Source organism: Desmodus rotundus, chromosome 10, assembly GCF_022682495.2.
Source record: "Desmodus rotundus isolate HL8 chromosome 10, HLdesRot8A.1, whole genome shotgun sequence".
NCBI classification, from domain to species: Eukaryota; Metazoa; Chordata; class Mammalia; order Chiroptera; family Phyllostomidae; genus Desmodus; species Desmodus rotundus.
Window position 1 is genome coordinate 18,645,052 of NC_071396.1, and position 19,910 is coordinate 18,664,961.

The window sequence follows — 19,910 nt, forward strand, 5'->3', positions numbered from 1 at the left end:
GTGGGACTGTCAAGTTCAACGCTCCACTGGGCATTATTCCCTGACAAAGTGAATGTGTGGAGAATAAAAGTGGCATAAAAAGTCTGAACCACATAATAATGACCACATTTCCCACCAAATATCACTATGATCATGACCCCAGGAAAAATCTGACAAACTGAATAATGATCATGTGACCAAATTTGAACTTTCTCCTCTTTAAGTTGTTTAAGCCCAAGCTTCCCCCCTTTAAAAAACATCCCAGAGTGGGCCTTTGGTTCCTTCTCGCTTTCTGTCTCCACTACCACAGGTTGCCTTTTCATCGAGGGAACCTGTAATTATTCCACCAGACGCCTGCTTCAGGACCGAGAGTGGCTAAAGTTCACACGGTGTCTTCGTGCCAAAACGCAGCTGCTCCGCTTAGTCTGATTCTGAGAGAAGCGTCCACTGTAAGTCGCAGGAACTGAATGGCAGGTGCGAGGGCTGAGGAAAGGGCTCTTCAAGCGGGGCCCCCAAAGGCTTCCTAGGGCGAGCTCCAAAGGCACTCTTCCCTGCCCAGGTCAAGGCTGCAGAGTGCACGCGCTTCTGTGCAAGGAGGGGACGCAGGCCCTGCCACTGTCCTCCGACGCGGGCACTCCCCAGAACGTGAAGCGGAGCACAGAGCTCGCAAGCGTGACTTACCTCGAAGTGGTTGCCCCTCCAATCAGCAACGGGATCCTTATACCTAATCTCTCCATTTCTTTGGCAACAAATATCATTTCATCCAGGGAAGGAGTGATGAGTCCTGACAGGCCAATGATATCTATTATTTAAAAAAAGAGAAAAAGAACAAATTAGGAGGATGACAGAAAAGGAGAAAAAGTGTGAAGAGTCATGTAAACAACTTTTGTAATAAAGACCACAAGATGTAATCTGAATCCCCAATTTCTAATTCTAAGAAATCTTTTCTGACTGGGGGTTTCGATTTCTTGTTTGCTTTTGGCAGTAAATATGATTTGTACCCTAAAGCTGCAATAATGTACTTGCCACAGTTTCAGTAAGTCATGCAGGATAAATATTTAGGTATGATATCCCGCACTTGAACATGTCACAGGGTATCAAGAAACACAAACACTACGCACCGAGAAAAAAGCCTGGCACGACCCCACTCTCCTGCGAGAAAGCTGTCTCCATTCCCGCCTTCAGGGCGGGACAGCAGGTCCGTGTTCCCCATTCGCCTCTTCAGCCTCCGTGAGGAAGGGCGCTGAGGCAGCCAGCCCCCACGCGGAGCTGGCACTTGACTCCCGGCCCGCCCCACCAGGCCCCCACGGATGGGCGCTGCGGGAGGTGTCCAGAAGCCCCGGTGCACCGTACCTGCTTTGTGGTCCAGCGCCGCTTTCAGTATCTTCTCACAGGGAGTCATGACTCCTAAGTCGATAACTCTGAGGCACAGAAATGGGGCGTGAGAAAATTGGAGAGAGTGCACGAGAGACGAGGCTGATGGGAACATTTTCATTCAGCTATCCGTACTGCCCTGACGTAAACTGGACCCGCCCTGAAATGCTCACTAAACACTGACAACTACAAGTACGATGACCATTTATTGAGTGCCTAACCAAATGCCAGGCATTATGCTGAGCTTTGATAAGCAGCTTTATCGATATATAATTCACACAGCATACAATTCATCCATCTAAAGGATACAGTTCAATAGCTCTTGGCATATCAAAACTATATAATATGTAATTTGCCCTTTTAACCATTTTTAAGTATTCAATTTAGTGGCAAATCCTGAAACCACTGGCCCTGGGAACTCTGGATGAGGGAAGGGACCTGACGCCTGGGGAGGAAGGTGTGGGCCACCCTGCCCACCACCCCTCACTGTGTCTCCCCTCCCTTCCTGCCACCCCCACCTACATCTCCACTTCCCTTGGTTTCCCTTCTTTACTCTGAGCTATACCCTGTGCCTGTTTTTTGTAGGCCTTTTCTTACATACAGTCTTCTATTTTGCCACTTGAGAGATTAAAAAGAACAAAAATAAATGTTATAGAAAAATGTTAATTTTATAATCATATTTCTAAAGTGCTTATTTATAACAGAGCTGTAAATACAAGCATTTAATTTGGGCTTCTAATTCAGAAAAAAAAAAGCTGCACTAAATGCTTCTGCAAAAACATCCTACTATTTAAGAATACAAACGACTTAAAAATAAATATTATAGTAAAGTCCTTTATACTCTGCAAAAGGAATGTGGGTTCCAGGAGCTGGAGAAGGAGAAATGGGGCGATGTTGGCCAAGGGTTACAGACTTCCCGTTAAAAGATGGGTAAGTTCTGGAGATGTGATACACAGCATCGTGAATATGGTTCACACTGCTGTGTTATATACTTGAAAGAGTTAAAGCAGTGAATCTTAAGTGTTCTCATCACACAAAGAAATGGAAATTATGTGAATGATGGAGGTGTTAGCTAACGCTATGGTGGTAATCATATTGCAGTATGTAAGTGTATCAAATCAACACCTTGTACACCTTAACTTATGCAATGTACATCAATTACATCTCAGTGACACTGGAGAACTATGTGATATGTTTTTTGTGTACACGCACACACACAGACACTAACATATATCAAGCTGAAAGCCTCTGGTGAGGCCTGTAGGAGAGGTGGACTAGTGCACCCTTGACTTAGACACAGTCACTTTCCTTACTCAGCTGAACATTGTAACATGACAATACAGTTTAAAAGTATTTCATTCTTGGCTATATATTGCTTATTTTTTTTACACATACTAGGCAGTTATTTTAAGAACCACTGGTTGAAATATAAATATGCCTCATTATTTGTATCACCAAATCCATAGTTTTTAAAGTACTAGATGTATGGTATCTAATTTTAAAATTTCTGTTGCTATATACTACTTTTTCTTATAGAATTACATAGTGTGCATTATCTGTTAAATGGGAAAGTCCACATTTATCTTTATACAATTATTATTAAAGTATATCTAAAATCTAATTCATGTAATCAAATATTTGATCAGTAATATTTAAAAATATTCTAGCCCTGGCCATGTGACTCAGTTGGTTGAAACACTATCCTGTGCACCAAAAGGTTGCAGGTTCGATCCCCAGTCGGCCCACATACCTAGGTTGCGGGTTCAGTCTCCAGTTGGGGCAAGTATGGGAGGCAACTGATTAATGTTCTTCTTACATTGATGTTTCTCTCTCTCCCCTACTCTCTCTCTAAAATCAATAAACATATCCTTGGGCATGGATTTAAAAAATATTCTAAATTATTTCTTAAGAGGAATTTAACTAGAATATTAATATTAGACATTACATTTAAAGTTGTTTAACTTGATAAATGGAATAAATATTGGAAAGTAAACTGACATAGCAGAGTCTTGATACCCTGAGTATGGCCCGCCACTTGCTAACCGTGTGTGTGACCATGAAGAAATCACTGAACTTCACTGAGCCTCAGTTTTTTCATCTATTAAATGTGAGAAATACAATAATTGAGGCAGGTAGAGCAGAATCAAAATCATTAAAATTTTTTTTAAAAAAGGATGAAAGAAAAGAAAAAAATCAGGAAAAGATAAAAATTTATTCTATAAAAGCACCAGAGTTCTGATTGGTGTGGTTTGGTTGGGCGTCATCCCAGAGTGAAAGGTCGAAGGTTAGATTCCCATTCAGGGCACAAGCGGTTCAGTCCCCATTTGGGGTGCGTATAAGAGGCAACTAATTGATGTTTCGGTCTCACATCGGTGTTTCTCCCTCTCTCTCCCTCTCTTCCCTCTTCTCTAAAACTAAATAAATAAATATATACAAATCTTAACAACAACAACAACAAACCAACACTATATAGCCCTGGCCAGTGTGGCTCAGTGGGTTGGAGCGTTGTTCCCTAAACAAAGAGTTGTGGGTTCAATTCCGGGTCAGGGCACACGCCTGGGCTGCCAGTTCAATTGGAGGTCTGGGTACACGCAATCCCTGGTCTGGGAATATACGATACCCAGTCCGGGTGCGCAAAGGAGGTAACCAACTGATGCTTCTCTTCTGCATCCATGTTTTTCTCTCTCCCTTCCTCTCTCTCTCTCTCTTCCTCTCTCTCTAAAAGCAATTTTTAAAAAATGTCCTTGGGAGAGGATTAAAGAAAAATAAAGCCCTGTAAAAATTGTGAAGTGGTAAACAAATGTTTGTAGTAATAGACTGTAGGCGGATACATCCTCAGATCTATTCAACTTCTCAAATTCTATGCATTGTAAATGACCATGTAAACAGGGCAGGAGATGCCAGCACAATGGAGCTGCCTTGCACAACTCAGGCCTCAAACCTCTGGAAAGTAAAAATGGCAAAATACCGTCTGGACTGGGCCTAAGCAACCTCATTTCCAAAAGAACTGTTTGCAAGTGTACCAAAAAGCAGATATTATGACTACGGGACTGATGAGTACTGAACTAAATATTGAAAACACTGTTTAGAAGAACATCACTATGATATCTGCACCAACAGAAATGCCCTCCCTCTGTGGACATCATCGTTCCCCTTCCCTTTCTCATAAACGCCCTTTGCCTTTGTCTCCTAATTGGAATATTATGTGGGCTTCTGCTTGAACCAGTGCTTCCCCAATAGTTATTCTTTTAATATCAATAAATGCTTGTTGCCTCTCACTCAGAAAGGCCTTTTTATTTTTAGGTTAATAGCATCATAGTCTCTATTGTATAATCCCCAAGAAAAACGCATTTTCTGTCTAGATAGCACTATTGCTGTTAGTCCTTTTTATATTTTTCCTCCCACAAAGAAAAAAAATTGTTTATCATTTCATGAGATTCACTGTGTCAGTGACAAAGAACCAGAACAAGAAAGGTGCATTAGGACTTGGTGCTGGATGGTTAACTAGGCTCACTCACCAGCTGGGTGATTCATGCAAGCAGCATAAGCAGATTTAACTACCTAAGGCACATCTCCGGAGCAAATTTCCACTAGCTGAGGCTACAGAATCAACCTCACCAAGGCCAAGAGTCCACTGTTACAAGATGCAAGACCCAAAGGGGTGTTTGACCTGATAGAAAAGTTTGCACATACACTTATGTTTTGGTAAAAGGAATAATTAAAGTTTCATCAGTAGATGCTTCCCTAGTTAGAGTTACTAGCAAAGACAAGCAGACCTTCAAGGCACAAGTCAGAGGAGCTGGCTGTGCTAGAGGAAGCCCAGGGGAAGTGAGCAGGCTTTCGCGGGGGGCTGCCATTCTGGAGAAACGCCACTGCTCTCCCAAGTCTCTGAAAACATCATCTCTGGAGGGAAAACATTCCTAGTAGGATTCTCTCAGCTACTTATCCATTTTTCAAAATAAAAATTGATAAACACAGGACAACAGGATCTTAAGAATGCTTTATGAAGTTTACCTACAAGTCACCTTTTCAATAGTTCTTATCCCATTTACAGTCGAATATGTACCTGGCCATTTAGCCTGATAAACAGTAAACTCCTTGCATGGAATAAAGTCAACCAAACCAGTACAATACGTAGCACACAGCAGATGATCTACACACACTTTTAATTAGCTGAACCAAATTTTAACTAATAGTGATAAAATCAAAACCGACAACACTGAATTTGAAAAGATGATATAAAACAAAAATGTGTTATAGGTTTAGGAAGCAAAAACTATCCAAATATTTATTCTATAGGCAGTCTTATTACAAAGCTGCAATTGTCTCTCCAATGTATTTATCTTCTTAAAAAAATAATACATTCTGAGGAACAGTTCTCATTTTCAGGACCGGGGCAGAAGGCTACGTCTTGACAGTGAGTAGGCAGGCAAACACTAGCACTTGTGAGGATGGAGGGGAAAGGTGCCACCCCAAGCTGGCTCCCTGACCCCCAGCCTTCCTGAGTGCTTCTTAGTTGTACTCAATCAGCCTTGAACACAGAGATGGAGAGACATGCTGAGAGTAGAGAGGGGGCCTTACGCATAATTGTCACCTGAGAAAGAGAACTCTAAGGGACACAGCTGCAGCGGCAGCACGACTCTCTTCTCCACAGAGAAAAGAGCACATTGGAAAGCAGTCCGTGGCTCCAAAGGACTGTTGGTTGGACATGGACCAGAGAAGACATTAGGTAGCTACATCAGGCTTTTGTCTATAAATAATATGTTGAAACTGAAGCAAAACATATGCTTACTAAAAGGTCATCACTGCTCACAAGGGCATAACCTTGTGCTGAATATTTATTCACTATGATGAGATAATGTCAGAAATGGATTTTACTTGTATACATTCTAAAATCAAGCTTCATTACCAAGAAGCATGTATGGTCCTGTTGTAAGCAGGGAAAAGAGAATATTGTCCCAGTGAAAGCCTTCTTATAAAACTCCACTTAGCCAATCTCATAAGATCTCGGCTCTAAAGTACAGCAGTTCATTGAGAACAAGAAAATATGCTGTATGCCTCTGGCCATGGGTAGGAGCCCAGTGTTCTGGTTACTAGAGTCTCTGGCTCAAGGTCAATTCTCAAGAAGTCTCTTGGGTGTTTTGACCCTGCTTGAATAGCTTTTTTTCTTTTCTTTTTATCCTTACTAAACATATAACAGATTAAATAATTACTAACTTATATCAGTTGAAAAGGCATATTCAATGTAGAAAATTTGAAAACACAGTAAGAAAAAAAAGAAAAAAACTAAAAATAGCCTCTAATATCCACTGCCACCTCCTCCCACCCACTAAAGAACTATCCTGGCAATACTTTTAATTTTAAATAAGAAAGTGGTTGGAAGCGGTGAGACTTCACTTACCTAAAATTATTGCAGCTGAGAACCACTCCAACGATGTTCTTGCCTATGTCGTGCACGTCCCCCTTCACGGTGGCCAACACGATGGTGCCGTGGTAAGGGTCCTAGAGAGGGAGACAAGCCCCTGAACACTGCTGTAATCACTTTAGAGCAGATCACCTGGTTCTCTACACCCAGGAAGCAATTTAATGCAACTAAGACAACCTCCTAGACAGACCCAGAGCCCAAGCCATGTGCTCTGCAGGCAGGAGCAACTCAAGGGTGGCTTAGCAGCTCAAAGGTGGCTTACCTGTTCGGTTAGCCTAGGGAGCTTCAACCAAGATCATGGGTTCCACACCTTATAGAGCAGCTTAGGTTCAAATACAAATAGTCCCATAGCCGAAGGCCATATCCTTAACCCCTAAAACTGTGTGACAATTTTCACAGTTGGCAGTGAGTGGGGAGGACGAGCCGGAGGACACTGTGGCACATGTCCCATCAGAGTCTGAACCCCCAGCAGCCCTGCACGAGGGGGCATCTGATTATCTCCTTGCAGCTGTAACACTGTTGTTCCATGCGCCATTGGCACCCCTCCCTAAAACACAAAGGCATGCAAGGCAACCGGGATTTTTATAACCACTATGTTTTTCTGTGCCATTAACAAACTCAGGTTACTTTAAGAGTTCAGATCTGAGGGGCCAAAGTGGACTGAGCTTCCCCAGGAGCTAAGCTTACTGTCTCCCGTGGTAGTGCAGCCACAGAACCAACTGAATCCACAGGCAGTGCCAGGACATGACCAGTATACAGGGGCTACTCAGTTAACAGGTTTCCAAAACCAAACACCACTCAATAGCTCAAGGGTAGGGACTGACCTTTATAGCTACAGTGTCTATTGCAGTACCTAGCACCTAGTAGGAGCTCTGTAAATGGTCAACAGATGAATGAATGAATGAATGAATGAATGAACAAACTGATTTTGTCCTGAAATCAGAGGCTTTGTTTGAAAAATTATATTCTTATTAAAAGTTTCATAAAGCCACACTCAAAGGCAAATCCCAGGGTATTCTGATATTTGGTAAAAGAGATTATTTCTCTGTTTTACCTTCGATGACAAACACAGCCAAGCCGCATAGTCCCTACCCCACTCCAGTAAGAGTCTTTGAGGCCATTTCCTCACAGGGACCACGGGCCTGGACAAAAATGACTTACCTCTTCTTCTACTGTGCCAGAGAGCACCCTACTTTCTTCTCTTTCTTTTTCCATGAAGGGAATAAGGTGGCCCACAGCCTTCTTCATGACCCGAGCGGACTTTATAACCTGGGAAAAACAGAGTCAGGCATCTTTATCAAACAACCTGAATGGCTGCTGACGGACCGGTGCCCACATTCGACGGTGGGCAGGGTAAGGAATGAGTCCTGGGGGGAGAGCACACAACTGACTACCGTAGGAGGAAAACAAGCCAGAGATCAAACGCGGCTATTCCTGTCCTCTGCGCTTTGCACATTATCTTTTCTCACCTCCAAGGCCCTCCATTGTTCTCCAAGCTTCTAGCTTCTCCACCATGAGCCCCTTCTCAGCCTTCTCTGCAAGGGCCCCAGCATTATAATTCACTTATAATTAAGGTTTATGCTAAGTGAGAACAGGGCCTCTTACGAAATCCATCAAGGTGTGCTGAAATTCATGGGGGAAGTATGATAAGAAACAGGATGTCTGCACAGTGTCAGGGTTCCTCCCTACGAGTAAATTTCCAGTGACAAAACCTTGGAGATGCCATTAACCAAATGATCCAAATTAACATCACCACTAATGAGAGAGCAACTTCATGGGCCGCCTGACATGATCCCCAGAGAAGGGCATGTGTCACTTTGTGTTGTTCTTGCCAAAAGTGAGAAAACTTCAGACAAACTCAAACTGAGGGACTGTCTATATAATAACTATACTGGACTCTTCAAAAATCATGGTCATACGAGGAACTGCCAGAGAAGTCAGGATAAAAGGAAAGCGGGATCCTAGAACAAAAAGGAAACCGTAGTGGAAAAACTGGTGAAGCCTCATTACGGTCTTTGTTTGACAGCACTACACCAATGCTCACTTCCTGGCTCTGATAACAGCACTACAGTCAAGTAAAAATACTCACATTAGGGGAAGAAGTTGGGTGAGGGATAGAGAGGCACTTTTTAAATTACATTGGCAATTTGTCTGTAAATCTAAAGTTGACACAAAAGTAAAAGTTGAAAATAAGTCAAATCATAAAAAACCAAGACTGAGGAACTTGCCCAGACTGGAGGAGACTAAGGAGATGGGATGACGGAAGGTCCCGCATCCTCAGTGAGTGCGGGAGTGTGACGGTGGTGGGCACACATGTTAAATGACCAAACCGTGTCCTTGTAAATGTGTGGTTAGTGTATGTTAATTACAAAACAACAAACCTGTTAAAAAAGGGATGAATGTTATGAAAGAAAATGGGCAATTAACAATAAGGAACAAGTGATTAAAAAAAAAAAAGAACAGTGTTTTAATTTTTTGTAGGCCCCTCCCCTAAACCCAGGGCTCAACAAGTACTTGTGGTTAGTAGCTGCTATAAATCAAAATGAGAGCTCTGGTTTTACTCAAAACATATTTAATGTATATCACTATTTAAAATGATAATGACTTTTTCAAAATACGCATCCCAAAAGATGAATTTTGGTTGGTCAAACCCAATGTTACTAACATTAACTTTACATTAACCTTGGGTTTTATTTTAACATTGGGGGAGGTGGACAGCAGTTGGGGAGAAGAAGTGATACACAAGGTCAGACATGGAGATTAGAACAAAGAATTTCCACATGACCTGTAGCCTCCCCATTTAGAGAAAAACTGCCGGGCAGAAAAGATCTCAATGCCCGTGAGCTCGTTTCAAAATTAAAATGTGAGAAATATATCCAAACGCTATTTATTAGAAGACAAAGACTTTTTCTTTCAATTGTGAAAATACCGCGCCCCCTCCCCCCATCTTTTGCCAACCTGAGGTAGAAACATTTTTCCAGCTCCAAAAAGATCACCAACAACTTTCATGCCATTCATCAGAGGTCCTTCAATTATATTCAGAGGTCGAGGATACTTTTCCTGGTTTAACCTGGCTTCCTCAGTATCCTCAATAATATGTTTTTCAATGCCCTACAAAAAAAAGGGGGGGGGGGAAATCACATAAAACAGGGGCTTAAGTCTAAACAGCCAACAAAGAATGAATCATGGAAATGCTTAAGAGTACAGGTTTTGGAATCAGACTGCATGGTTCAAATCCCGGTTTCTACCACCAGTTCAGGAGATTCATTAAGCCTCAGTTTCCTCAACCACAACATCACATAGTACCTGCCTTGTAAGGTTACACTGAGGATTGAACTAGACACCTGTAAGAAGTGCTTGGGGGCTTTATTGACACAAAGTAAGTACTCAGTAAAAGTGAGCTATGAGTGAGAGAACCAGCCCTAATAAGTAAAGTTCAAATTCATGCATGTCTTATCCCAGTGGTGTAACAGATTTTACATTCCTAAGTATCTCCTATGAAAGAGCATTTCTCACTGCAGTTCTTGGGGGGTGTGGAGGAAAGACAATGGGCAGGACCTATGGGTGACATTCAGGCCCCAGAGCCTCCACCAACTTATCCAGCTTCAGTGATCAAACCCTGTCCTCCAGTGTCCCCTAGTTCAAGGATCCTTGGCTGTGGCTGCCTAGTTCCACAACCTTAAATATGTGAATCTCAAGAAGTTAAAAGTTCAAATTCTACTATAGCCAAAAAAAAGAGAAAAGAACTCTGAAATTCTCCAGATTCACAAATGAGGAAACCGAAGGCAGGAGATTAGCTTGCCTGACATTAGTTACCAGCGGATGAGCCAGGACTTGCTTTTTGATCGAATCACAGCAACTGGGTCTAAGGAGAGCGTTTCTCAAGCTTGGTACTGACATTTCGAGCTGAATGATTCTTTGTCACACAGGCCTGTCCTGTGCATTGTAGGATGTTTAGCAGCATTCCTGGCCCCTGGATCTGGGAACACTTCCCACTCCAGTTGTGACAACCAAAAATGTCTCTGGACACTGCCAAATGTGCCCAAGGTCAGGGATGCGGCATGGGATCTGGGGATTCTCCTTTGCCGTCAGCTCCTCCCCTGCAGCAATAACATCAGACAAGGACGGGGCCGAGCCCCACCCCAAACTGGTGCAGGGCCCATGGCTCACCTTCACAAGAGCGTACTCCAGGCGTTCTTCCACGGGGCCACCCCTCCACTCGTCTGTCTGGACAACTTTCTTCCCGCCTCTGCCATGAGTCTTAAATGAAATTAGCACAGAGACAAATATAACAGGTCTTCACTGAACTATCTGGCAGCAAAAACTAGGCCTTATCCTTCTTTTATACTTCCAGCCCCTAATAGCGTATCCTGAATGAATTAGGATCTCCATAAACGTTTGAGGGAAGCAGAAATCTTTCAGGACTTGAACTTTTAGTAGAGGGACAGAGCGAGGTTCCATATTTTCTTCCTTCTTTCCTAAAAGATAACCTAGGAAAAAAGATTTCCTGGATGGTCCAAGAAGTTCTACCCCACATTTGACGAGCTTGCAGTGCTCTCAACAGGGAACACCACTACCCACAGGTACGTGCAGAGGGACTGTAATGACGCTGAGTCAGACAGGTGCTGCCAGAGCATTGCCTTGTCGGGAGGGAGGGGGAAAGGCCAGCTATAAGAGAAAGCGTGTGCTATGGGCTGACACTTAGCCCATAGACAATACACTGCACCAGGACTCTGAGAAAGAAGTGACCGTCACAGACTGGGGTGAAGAGACTCTGAAGAGGCTGACAGCTTCGGCAAAGGGACAGAAGTGCAATGTCAGAGCACACAGACGAACAGCAGTATTACACCTAACCTGTTTTCTCCTTCTCACTGGTAGCACCAGCTGCCCAAACCATAAATGTAAGTATCTTTCTTCAATATCCATCCATTCCTCACATTTAATGGAGCACCCAGCCCTAACAATAATATTGAATACCTCTTCAATATTTCTCTCTACCTGCTTCCACCTTCATAGTCCAAGCAACCAACGGGTCCCTGCAGCCCAGACTCACCCTGGTTTCCATGCATCTGCACGGCAGCCAGAGGGACCTTCCAAAAAGCAAACCAGGTCAAACCACCCACCTGTGAAGAAATTCACTGGACGACCCCTCTGGCTTTCTCCTATAGCTTCCCTGCCCTTTAGGCTACCCTTCCCGGCAAGCTTAGCTACCCTGTACACGCCGGTTCTTTACACCGTCCATCGTCTCTTCACCTCCAGCTCTACGCATTTGTTCATCTGACACTCATTATTCAGCATCTACTGCATCACCAGGTTCCAGTTAGATGCAAGCACACATGCCCTGGCAGGGACCACCAGCACCACCCTCCAACACCAAACTCAGCCTGGGTGATTCCGTGCAGCCTCAGGTCTCACCCGACCTCCTCCACCTTTGGGCTCAGTGTCCCTCCTAAGCCTTCTCACAGTAGCACCCTGTCCACCCTGCCAGAGCACTTGCCACACTGCACTGCAACTGCCTCTGCCCATTTCTGCATGGCCCACGGAACTGGGCTCTGCAGGGGCACACCCTCTGACTACCGAAATCCTCCACGTTCAGCAAAGTGCACAGCACAAAACAAGAGTTCAGTCAGCATGAGCCGAATAATACAATACTGAACAAAAATGTATGCTTCTGGAGCAGTGTCTGTATGGGGTAGTAGAGGCCAAGTCACATAGCACCAAAATCCAGGCTATTAAATTTGGATTTAACCTTCCAGGCAACTGTGGGGTCAGAGGTGGGGAGACAACACAATTCAAAGTTCTAAAGCTGCAAAATTACATTCAAAGTACTATTTTAAAGAGAACCCTGGAGGGAGAACGATTTAATAGTCCACGACGAAGGCCTGGACTACAGTGGCAGTAAGGGGAAGGGGAAAAAAGGACTGACATAAAGGCATTAAAGCAACAGACCCTGCGTAAGAGAAGGAAGGAGCTGGGGAACTCCAAGAGTCCAGGCTGGGGCAGTTACCTGGAAGACTGACAGCACAAGCACTTTCACATACCAAAGACCGATGCTTCCCTCACATAACACAAAATCTAAAGAAGATGATGATAAAAAAAATTGTTTGCAACACTCTTCACAATAAGCAAGACATGGAAGTGTCCATCGATAGACAAATGAATAAAGAAAGACAGTACATGGAATATTACTCAGTATAAAGAAAAACCCTGCCATTTGTAACAACAGCGTCCTAAGAGAAATGAGTCCGATAGAGAAAGACAGTACTGTATGACCTCATTTACATGGGGAATCTAAAACACGAATTCATAAATAGAGACTGGGGTCGCCAGAGGTTGGGGGTGGGAGGGTGAAACGACTGAAGGGGTCAAAAGGTGCAGTTCTGGGGATGTGATGCGCTGTACGCTGACAGTTAACGCTACTGCACTGAATATTTGGAAGTTGTTAGGAGAGTAGATCTTAAGACATCTCATCACAAGAAAAACAAATCCGTAAATACGTGTGGTGAAAATTGTTAACTAGACTCACCGTGATCATTTTGCAATGTATACAAATATCAAGTCATAATGTTACACACCTGAAATTAATGTTATACTTCAATTAAAAAAACTAAAAATAGCACAAAAAATCGCAAAATTCATAGGTTATATACTCTGACCTTTATTCAAGGGGAAACCCCACAAAACCAGAGCTATGTGTCATGGAAGGGAGAAAGATAAAGGAAAAAAGACCTGAAGCTCACATCCACATCACCTGACACATGTGAGCACCCCTTGTTCTGTCAACCACACAGCAGCTGGCTCCTGCCCGGGGGCAAGTCTGATAGGTAGAAACAGGGCACACTGTTCCAAACCCTCTTGGATAAAGGACCTGGTGTGTTCACAAAAAAATTCACAGTGTGTAGCACATATGGGGCGTGGAGGGGTCAAAACAAATGTGATCATTGACAGGGGCAAATGAGGACACAGTGAGGGCTGTGTGACGATTCCACCAAAGTACCGGTACTGCAGAGAATGAAAAAGACCCCAGTTGATGGACATGCTTCAGAATATCAATATTATGGGGAAACAGTACCATTTCAAAGCAGCTATGTCAGAGTACAACGTGGCTTTCCAACTAGTCCTTCAAAAGGACATTCTCCAGGACCTGACTACGAGCTGCGGCACAGTTTCACACACGGAGTTAGGCCAGACAGCAGATACACTGGAAGCTCATCACACGGCAAGTTACCAAGAAACCTGACCAACCAGTTGTCATGGCCATCTGGCTACTCCTTGTATCTGCAGCTACTGCTCTCGAGTAGCTTCTGCTTCACGGAGTCCCTGTGTTTTGTTTCTGGTATCAGACTGGACCAGCATCCAGGGGAGCGAACTGCCGGAGAGGAAGCCAGAGAAGAACGAGAGCTCCAGAGGCACTGGGCAAGATCAAAGAGAGATCAAAGAACAGAAGATCTTTCTTTTTCCAGAAAAGTATCAAGAATATTCTGGCAATCCAAGGTCATTTAAGAAGCATCCCATTCAGAGCAAGAGATGTTTCCAGTCTTTGCCCAGAGGAGTCATGACCTCTACTGGGTACCGTTAGTAAAGAAACTCCATGCGAGTGATATATTACCATGATCCAAAAAACATTGGACACAAAAAACATTTACTCACCACAGGTCAGTCTGCACCAAATTAGGGAATTATTTCTCAACATACTCATTTATTCCCCAAAAGTGGGATTAGAATTTAGGACTCTTTCCATCCTTTTCAATATGTATCAGATAGGTACGTTAATGGGTGCAGGCTTCTTCATTTAATACAAAGAGACAATCATTCTCTTATAAAGAAAAAATATTCCCCACCCCTATTTCCCTAGTAATATTCCTGCTTTTCATGCTCCATTTGCACTCAGTGTATCCTGGGAATTATTAAAGTATATCTGTTTTGTTATTAACAGATATACTTATGGAAACAGAGGTCACCCTGATTGTAGATAACCTACCTGACAATGCCTTGTAATAAGTCCTTGTGGTTACATTAAGAGGGAGGCAATTTCTTATATGATGATTGTTAAGCTCTTGAAATGGCTATTAGGATTTCTCTCAATTATGCTGTGCCCCAGGGGCAAAACCTCTTGGCAGCTCAGCACCACATACAGAAACAAAAACTTGTAAACAAATTCTAAAAGTGAGCATAAACCAGAAAGAATGGCTGATATAGGACACAAAGCCAACAAAACCCTAAATGAGAGTAGTCTTATAAATGAGGAGCCCAATTTTCCTAAGTGGGAGTGCTGTCTCATCTGGACGGCAGAGAGAGATGAAACGGCACATCGTTTCATGGACTTTAAAAACGTTCTACTACGCCGTTAAGACTGGAGAGGCCCAGACGCCCTTTTGGCCTTCATCAGAACCCTTAGTCAGTGATTAAGGGAGGGTCGCCTGCCAGCTGGAAGATAGACTAAGACAAAAACTGAATAGTGTTTCACACCCATGTCTTGATGTTCAAAGAATAGTAAAGGGTTAAGCACTTTGTCTACATGAGCAAAAGCAGCCAAGAAAATGAAAAAAGAAGTGGAGCAACTGTTTCTTATGGAATAAGCTGAAACAGAACTTGGTTGTATTTGCAGCGATCGAGACCAGAGACGTTCTGTCTCGGGTCCACGTGAGAAATGTTTTGAAGGAGCTAAGCAGACGGTCATGTATTGACGCAGTCTGAACTGCAATCAGCTTCGCTGCTGTGCAGAAGGCTAACTATCACAAGCAGCCTCAGAAATCTAAAGTGTGCCACCATCAGGCTCGCAAATCAACGATACAGTTCACCCTAAATCATCCTACCCTTGTCACAGAACAAATGAATGCTCTTTGATGGAGGAGGAAAGAATCGATTTTAACATGGAGAACATTAACAAAGGTGGCAATATGTACAAAAGCATTCTACCACTTTCCCAGCCTGTAGGACAAAATGTCTTCCTTTGCCATCACTTCCTGAAGTAAATATAAAACTAAGGTTTTTTGAGGTAAAGATCTCATCTTTCCTTAAACTGAGTTCTAGGAAGCAGCACCTATGATCGACATTTAACGTACCTAGGACTGCCCAACACAGAATAAGTGGGAGACAAGGAACTAATTTTTGGATTAACTATAATTATTCTCACATCTATTGAATAAATGTGTACATACCTCCAGCCCTGAACTACAGAACCCTGATACAGACGGAGGAGACCCTAGCATAAACAGGTGTACAAATGTAAACATGTGGGAACCAGGGAATTCCAGCCACGTAAGAAAATCCAAAAGAGCTGATTTAAATTGTAAGGTAGAAAAATAGCTAATAAAATGGGAAGATGTTCATTCCCAGTGTACCACTAAATAGGTTACCAAAGAAGCATCTAGGGTATAGTTCTATTTCTGTAAAAAATATGAGTGTGTATGTGTGTGGACATCCCTATGAGTACACGTTTTGGAAAAAAAATTAAGAAAAAACAAAGAACCATGACAGCAACGTTATAACAAACTCTCAGCAGTATCTGATTTCGGGTAGTAGGATTATGAGTGATTCTTATTTCCTTGTTTTGTTTATCTGTATTTTGTAAATATTCTAGAATTGTGTAACTTTCATATGAGAAAAATCAATTTTATATTTTAAAATAGATGGAAACACAAATTCAGAACACCGAGCAGCCCACACATGGCCCATCTGTCCTTCCTCGCTCTCCCGAGAACAGCTCCCCTGGAGCTCTCTGTAAAAATCCTCAGTGATCCTAAGAGTGATTAGATCCCTGCTTCTCGTCTACAACGCAGGTCTAATGCCCACAGGAGCAATAAATTCAAAGACAGGAAAGCCACCCATCAAAACACCTTCGCTCTACCTGGGCGTAATGTAGAAGCTTCTCAGTGGCCTCAGGGTCTTTATTCCAGATGAGATCTTCACAGAGCTGGAGAAGTTCCTTATGGATATCGTCATACACAGGGAGGTTTCCAGCATTCACTATCCCCATGTCCATACCAAACTAAGGGCAAGACAAAGCAAAGTGAGAATTCCCAGGAACACTCCCAATCAGGGGTTGGCAAACCTCATCTGTTTGGGCCCGGCGGAAAACACTTCAGGCCATGGTCTCTGCTGTCTCGTAAACACAGCACACGCAATACATGAGTGGCTGTGGCTTTGCTCCAGTAAGATTTTACGCTCAGAAATTGGCAGCAGGCCAGAGTTGGTCTGCAGGCTTACAAACCCCTGCCCTAGGCAAAAGCTGGTTTCCAGGGAAACAGGTGTTTCACCATACCTTGATTGCATGGTAGAGGAAAACCCCATGCATTGCTTCTCGAATGGCATCCATTCCTCGGAAGGAGAAGGACAAGTTGGAAAGACCACCACTTATTCTGGATCCAGGTAGTGTTTCCTAGCAAAAAAATTTAAAATGTGAAAAGATTCCCCTATTTTGCCAAGAGGAGCAATCACATCCCTTACACTTTATATATAAAAGTGGAAAGTAAAAGGTTCAAGTTTGAAGTTACCATCACGCCTTATAACAATTGTCAAGCATCTGCGTGGAACTGCCGGCTAATGTACAAACTGCCTGAGTGGGAGACAGCTTCCATGATCTGCTAGGACCCAACCACCCCACTTCCTGACATATGTGCCAGAGACATTCATGCACATGTGCCCAAGCTACACATACAGGAATGTTCACAGCAACACTGCTCACAATGTCCCAACACTGGGACCAGCCAAATGCTTATCAACAGCAGAACAGTTAACTGTGGAAGAGTCACATGGTGGAATATTGTGCCTTAACAAAGTATAACTATACCTCAATCAATCTTTAAAATGAAGGTGGGTAAGGAAAAATCTTAAATTTAAGCTCAGAAACAGGAAAAACTAAGCTATAACTCTTTACACAGTGATTCTCATTATTTGTGGTGATTAAGTTCTCTCAAGTCACCAGAAACACTGACTTGGGGAACACTGAAAACCACTGCTCCCGAGGAAACACAAGACTGGGTTCCTTTGCCCCTCTGGTCCCAAATGTTCATCTACTGATCAACATATGACCTTGTTTTATGTGTGTCCATTTCAGGATGTCTGTTTAATACATATCGTTGATTCACCAACCTTGAGCTCACAGCCAACAGCATCACAATTCATGTCTAAACAAAGCCTCTCTAACACCCGTGTTTTCTCCATGAGGCACCTCCTGCCTTCTGGCTCTCAGGAGCACAGACAGCACTGCAGCCCTGTGCCTGGGGACCCTTTACAGGGAGGAATCCACCCCCTAGAAAAAGCTCAAAAATTGGCAAGTATGGCACAAAATCACCATATTTGTGTCCATGAAAAGGACACTTGTTTACAGAACGAGCACTGAAACAAGAACCAGACCGTGTGTCCTGGGTGAACTCATCCGGGAAAAGGTGGGTCACACCACTCTGCATAAAGAGATGGCTGGGAAGAACTGCAAAGGCCCCATGCATATTGATTTGGGGTCACAGGTAAAATTTAGTGTGGAGGTGAATATGCAAATATAGAATCCATGGCTAATTCAGGTTGACTATACAAATACAAATGATAAAAGTTATAAAGCAAAAGCAACAAAACTCAGGATGAGGGTGCAACCAGAAAGAGACACAGCCATAGCCATGTTGTATTCATGATCTAAATGAGAGCTATTAAATGCTTTATAGTTAATTATCATTCTCTATTTTTATATATTCTGCAGTGTGTGTTATATTTCACAGTTTAAAATAACATATAAAAAAGGAATAATAAAGGGCCCTAAATTTCAGAAAACCATTTTACTACCTAAGAACAAGAATGTCAACATTCCCAGCCAGTAAGTACTCATATATACATGACAGTTCAAACTATTCACTGGAGCCATGTGGTCAATTTGACGTTTTGAGTGGAAGAGAGAAAATACCCATACTTACTTTAATGACTTTTGTTGCATTGATAAAATTAACAGCATACAAGTTGTGTTCTTCCATCCCAGTACCAATGGTGAGGATGTTAGGGTCAAATATGATGTCATTTGGATTAAAGCCCAGTCTTTTCACAAGCAGATGGTAGGCCCGGGTGCACACTGTGACTTTGGTGTCTGTTTCTGTCGCCTGGAAAAAGGAACAATTGATTGTAATTTAAGCAGAAAAATAGTGTTATCTACAAAAACAGAGGTGCATTGGTACTTTAGTACCAACGCTTGGATTTCATAAAAATCCAAACCCCAAGCACCTTCTCAACATTTATCAAATTATCTCGAAGGAGGAATTGGTTTAAAGTCCCTCTGTGTTTTCACCAGCACAACAGCTACTACACTGCTTCTGTAAAAATTGAATCTTACACGCACATGTATGGTATATTAATAAGTAGGTTTCTACAAAATACACACAGGAGACAAAGATTCAAACACTAAAGGACAAATTACGAACAAGTGCCCTCCCCCGCCCCCCAGCAGAGCTTTGAGCCACCACCCCGGCCACTCTGCAGCGCCCTCTCGGACCTTCCTGCAGGACTACCCATGTGGCCTCTAGGATACGCGTGTGCTCTCCACCTCCACAGCTGGTTAACATGGGCGGGCCTTAGGTCGGGAGTATAAATCGCACTGGTACGGCTCTTCAAAACAGTGGCCCCACAAAGAGGAGCACCCACGGCAGCAAGGGTCAACCCCAGTCACTTTCCATCCTCCTTAGACTCAGGGCCAATGGAATCTCCCGTGTCATCTCCCATTGTGTGCCCCCTCGTCTTCTCCACCTGCCCACCCTGCTCCTTAGAGGAATGGTGGAGAGGGAAGCAGACAGAGACAGAGACCCAAGGAGGCACACCAAGCTGCACGCTCTGCTGTGGCTGTTGCCAGACAACTCAACACCCAGGCCTGGATCTGGGGACCAAGGGCAGCTCCTGTGCCTCGATCCCTGCCCCTCTGAAGGAACTTGGCTGTGTCTGTTTCCTACATGAATCAGTTAAAATAGAGTTCCTCGGATAAAGAAAGCCCAAGAACAGACACACTCAACCATGTGACCTCCACCAGGGAGGGGTGACCTCCCCTAGCCACTACAACGGAGGCTCCTGAAATGCAAAAATATGTCAGATTTTCACAAAGTTCAGAGTGTCAGAGGAGGAATGTGAGAACCATCTCCTAGGTTTGGGTTAGTTACCT

General features: G+C 43.3%; 1 protein-coding gene across 5 annotated transcripts in view; it reads right to left on the reverse strand.

The window, feature by feature from the left end:
• The window catches only part of MTR (5-methyltetrahydrofolate-homocysteine methyltransferase), a 93,858-nt gene that overhangs the window by 23,829 nt on the left and 50,119 nt on the right, over positions 1-19,910 (reverse strand). For all 5 annotated transcript variants that reach the window (XM_024561653.3, XM_024561652.3, XM_024561654.3 and 2 more), the window contains 9 exons: positions 18,685-18,864; positions 17,043-17,159; positions 16,629-16,769; positions 10,949-11,038; positions 9,737-9,889; positions 7,940-8,047; positions 6,755-6,855; positions 1,333-1,400; positions 661-781 (listed from right to left, as the gene is read on the reverse strand). In XM_024561653.3, coding sequence (XP_024417421.2) covers positions 661-781; positions 1,333-1,400; positions 6,755-6,855; positions 7,940-8,047; positions 9,737-9,889; positions 10,949-11,038; positions 16,629-16,769; positions 17,043-17,159; positions 18,685-18,864 — 1,079 coding nt within the window. The remainder of the gene's footprint in view (positions 1-660; positions 782-1,332; positions 1,401-6,754; positions 6,856-7,939; positions 8,048-9,736; positions 9,890-10,948; positions 11,039-16,628; positions 16,770-17,042; positions 17,160-18,684; positions 18,865-19,910) is intronic.